Genomic DNA, 4,067 nt, shown 5'->3' with positions numbered 1-4,067 from the left:
CTTCTCTACAGTTGCAACCTCAAAAGTCCTGACTGCTACCCTATTCTTCCCATCTATCCTTTCATGCCACATTGCACTTTTGGCATCCAGAGGGCTTAGTAAATTATCAGTGGAGGCTTGTCTTGATGGAGTAACGTCATGTTCCCTTGGAAATCACTGGCAGAAAGAGCAGTGGTGAGAGATATTGATGAGATGGAAGAACAGGTGTGGGCTTGTTTCTTAGCTCAGGTTCAATGCCATCGTCCTGGGGATTTCCAGCAATAACTGTGGGAGGTATTAAGAGAGGTCAGGGTGAATGCATCCAGCAAGTGTAACTCAGGCATTAATTAATATGAATGGGAACTCAATTGTCCCACAGGCTCTAAGCCCTGGGGCAGGAAGTTACAATATAATGACACCATTACTGAGAAACTTCTATGTATCAGGAGTTTACATGCTACCCCCAATCCTTCCAAACCCTCTTCCAGTATTTTTTCTCAGTGAGGTTAAGTGAGTTGTCCAAGATCACATAACTGGTAAATAATGGAGACCAGCTTCAATCCAAGGTTTACCTTTTTTTCAGTGTCCAATCCTTTCCACTCTGCTACATTGTCTCCCTACTGCCCTGCAGAAATCTGGTCCTAAAATCCCATCAGTGAATGAAAATTTTTTCTACCGACTGAGAGGCAGAATTTGATATGGCATTTATTAACAAGTCCAGAGGAAGCGCTTAATAAATATTTCTTTTTTTTTTTTCTTTTTTTTTTGCGGTACACGGGCCTCTCACTGTTGTGGTCTCTTCCGTTGCGGAGCACAGGCTCCGTGGCCATGGCTCACGGGCCTAGTCACTCCACGGCATGTGGGATCTTCCCGGACCGGGGCACGAACCCATGTCCCCTGCATCGGCAGGCAGACTCTCAACCACTGCACCACCAGGGAAGCCCCTCACTATTCCTATTTTTATCAAAACTGTTCTGGGGGGAATTCCCTGGTGGTCCAGTAGTGAGGACTCTGCACTTCCACTGCAGGGAGCATGGGTTTGATCCCTGGTGGGGGAACTAAGATCCCGCAAGCCTCAGCCTGGCCAAAAAAAAAAAAAAAAAGACCTGTTCTGGAAATATCAGTCAATACAATTCAAAAAGAGAAAAAAAAAATAGTAGTATAAACAAATTAGAAAAGAGGAGAGAAAATTATCATTATCTATATCTGCTATGACAGAATATTTAGAAAGCAAAGAGAAGCAACTAAAAACTATGACATGCAATAAAACATTAAGTGCATTGATTATTACAAATTTAATAAAACCTTAGACATAATTTTTATGCATAATAAAAATAATCAGTATAAAAATTTAATGGTGAGAAATTATTTTGTTTACAGTAGCACCAAAACTTAATAAATACATATAAGAATAAATTTAACAAATAGGCATGATCTAAAGAAAAGACAGTAACTGCAGCTGTGAAACTTAAGAAAATTTGAGTAAATAGAACAACACTGTCTGGATAGCTTATCTTTTTTATGTTATTATAAATACATTAGTTATTTCTAAAATAATACATATGTTTAACAGGTTCTTTATTTTTTTACCAGATTTGTTTTTTGCATTCTAGAAAAGATGAGTCTTAAGTTTATATACTGCAAAATAAGCTTGTACTCATTACTAGAAAAATCTGGCAAAAACATTTTTTAATTAAAAAATTTTATATTAAAATATATTTTTGAATAATGAAGGGGAATAGATCTACCAAAATTAAAACATATTATAAAGTTAGAGCCTTTAAAATAGTCTGCATTGATTAATGAATAGACTAAGAGATTAATAAAACAAAATGGCGACCACAAAACATGTAAGAATCTAATATAATCTAGGAAACATTTCCAATATGTGAAGGAAAAAAGGGGTTATTCAATAAACAGTTCACCATATGAGGGAAAAATTGTATTCTCTCTTCATTTCTTTTTTTTTTTTTTTTTTTCAGGGTCATTCATAGTAAAACTTTATTGAACAGAAAACCCAGCAAAGGTTTTCACCTCTGCAAAGCTCCTCTTGGTTTAAAGTAAAGCACGCATTTTAAAAAGCAATTATACATAAGTCTTTCCTAGAAAAGTCCTGCTAAAACATGTCTAGCAATTTCATTGATTATATAAAGTAGTACACTTAGTGTAATTTAAACATTCCAACAGGAATCAAATCGTACCAGCAGAACCATTTCTGCATCTATGACATCTATGTACAAATACACATGCAGACACACACATCTGGAAAAGTTCCTCAGGCATAAACATGCGACACTAATGCCTTCTACTTACAATGTCTATTAAACTACAACAATATATATTAAAGCTCTTCAGAATAAGGACATGAGAAGCCTTAGGCATTTTTTGTTCATCAATTTGTATCATGGCTTCACGTCTTACTTTCTGCTTTTGTAGAATCACAAAAGCATATCATCCTCTTTGTTGATTCTTTTACTAATTCTGTGCCATCGCCACGTCCAGGTAAGGAAATCTAGCCGGAGCCAGATGATCCAGTCCACGCCTGCCAAAGCCTCTAGCAGCCAGAGAGCAAACACCATCAGTTTGCTATGGCTGGAGGACCTTCTGGAAGAAGGGAGGCAAAGAAAGTCTTGAAGACGAGCCAGGCTGTGCTCATAAACGAAGGGCTGGTCTGCTCGTCATCCACTACGTCTCTGTCTGGAGGGAGGCGGTTGGGGTCTGCAATTTCAGGATCAGGGTCTTCCTGGAAGTTATTGTTGGGGTCCTGATTTGCAGCTTCCTGAGGAGGACCATCATTCGGGAAGTTCTGAACTGGCCTCTGTCGAAACGGAAACCACCCGACATGATGCAGGTACATAACTACGGTGGCCCCCATGACCATGAGGAATCTGCTCAGGGAAGAGTAGAAGTAGAGGATACTAAGAAAAACAGAAAACGTAGCTGCTGAATAGGTCCAATCCAACCAATCTCGATTTATCTCATCATCTTCTTCCACAATAGGGCCACCCTGTGCATTCATCCGCAAATTCTGGTTGGCCCCAGGATTAACCACCACTTGAGGAGCAGCGTTCTGATTGGCGGGCTGGTTTTCAGCTGGAAACTGGTTGTGGATAGGGGCTGGAGCAGGCGCAGAGACCACAGGTATCTCTTGTGCACTTGGCGAGGGGACAAAAGCCCCTGACGCAGCAGTGGTTGCTAAGTACTGCATGTAGCACTGCCGTGCGTATATCTGCTGGAACCAGGAGAGCTGCAGCCACCCATAGGTTGTGTAGCCTGAGAAACCAGGCCCCAGGCCTTGGAACGCAGGCTGGACAGCTTCAGGCCTCGAGATATTCTCCCATCCAGAGGGAGAAGGGTTCCGAACAACCTCCCTTTGCCTTAAACCGTCACTTGAGGAATCCCCAGGAGACTGTCCCTGATTGAGACCAGCGGGCTGCTCTATGGATTCAGCAACCTTTGCGCTGGCTTCTGGCATTTTGGAGGGACTCTTCACACTGCACACCAGATGTAAAACATGCCGGTTTTCCTGCTTTGGAAGCAAGTCCCTGAGACACTGGTGATCCAACAACAGCTTCCCAGAGTAAATTAACCTCTGGTCCTCTGGATGCGGGCGCTCGGGGTAGACGCGGCTCAGATGGGCCTTGAGGCGGCTCACGCTCCAGCTGCGGTCGCCGCTCAGCTCCAAGTCGCGGTGGCGCTGGTTGGGGCTCTTCACCAGGAGCGTGACGGGCTCGGGCTCCATGTCGACAGTGCTGTGGGCTTGGCGGCGCTCCCAGATGCCAGGAACTGCCACTGCCGCCACAACCTCCACAAAAGCGGTTCCCGTCTGTGGAGCTCTCTTCATTTCTTATTCCAAAATCAAGCCACAGGGATCAAAGAATTGAGCATAATTAAATGATTCATAAAAATAATAGAAAAAAATATGGAATAATTTTTTAAATATGTAATTTTAGAGTAGGAGAAAACTTTCTCAAAGCTGTCACAAACCAGAAGCAATAATAGTATAGATTGGGAAAATTAAACATATTTTAAAGATTAGTTTTCTTAATCTTTATTAAAAATTCATCAGATAATTTTAAAAGACTAAC

General features: G+C 41.6%; 1 protein-coding gene across 1 annotated transcript; it reads right to left on the bottom strand.

Moving 5' to 3' along the window:
* Positions 1-1,963: 1,963 nt before the first annotated feature.
* On the bottom strand, positions 1,964-3,802 carry LOC132494938 (homocysteine-responsive endoplasmic reticulum-resident ubiquitin-like domain member 1 protein). Its single transcript, XM_060106378.1, has one exon. The coding sequence runs from the start codon at positions 3,719-3,721 to the stop codon at positions 2,558-2,560; it is 1,164 nt and encodes a 387-aa protein (XP_059962361.1). The 5' UTR covers positions 3,722-3,802; the 3' UTR covers positions 1,964-2,557.
* Between the last annotated feature and the right edge of the window lie 265 nt (positions 3,803-4,067).

The sequence above is a fragment of the Mesoplodon densirostris genome, chromosome 8 (assembly GCF_025265405.1).
Source record: "Mesoplodon densirostris isolate mMesDen1 chromosome 8, mMesDen1 primary haplotype, whole genome shotgun sequence".
Taxonomy (NCBI): domain Eukaryota; kingdom Metazoa; phylum Chordata; class Mammalia; order Artiodactyla; family Ziphiidae; genus Mesoplodon; species Mesoplodon densirostris.
The sequence above is the reverse complement of the archived record's forward strand: the minus strand, read 5'-3'. Positions and strand labels throughout refer to the sequence as shown.

Excerpts from the sequence above, each read along its gene's own strand:
- LOC132494938 (XM_060106378.1), bottom strand. The coding sequence starts at position 3,721 with ATGGAGCCCGAGCCCGTCACGCTCCTGGTGAAGAGCCCCAACCAGCGC.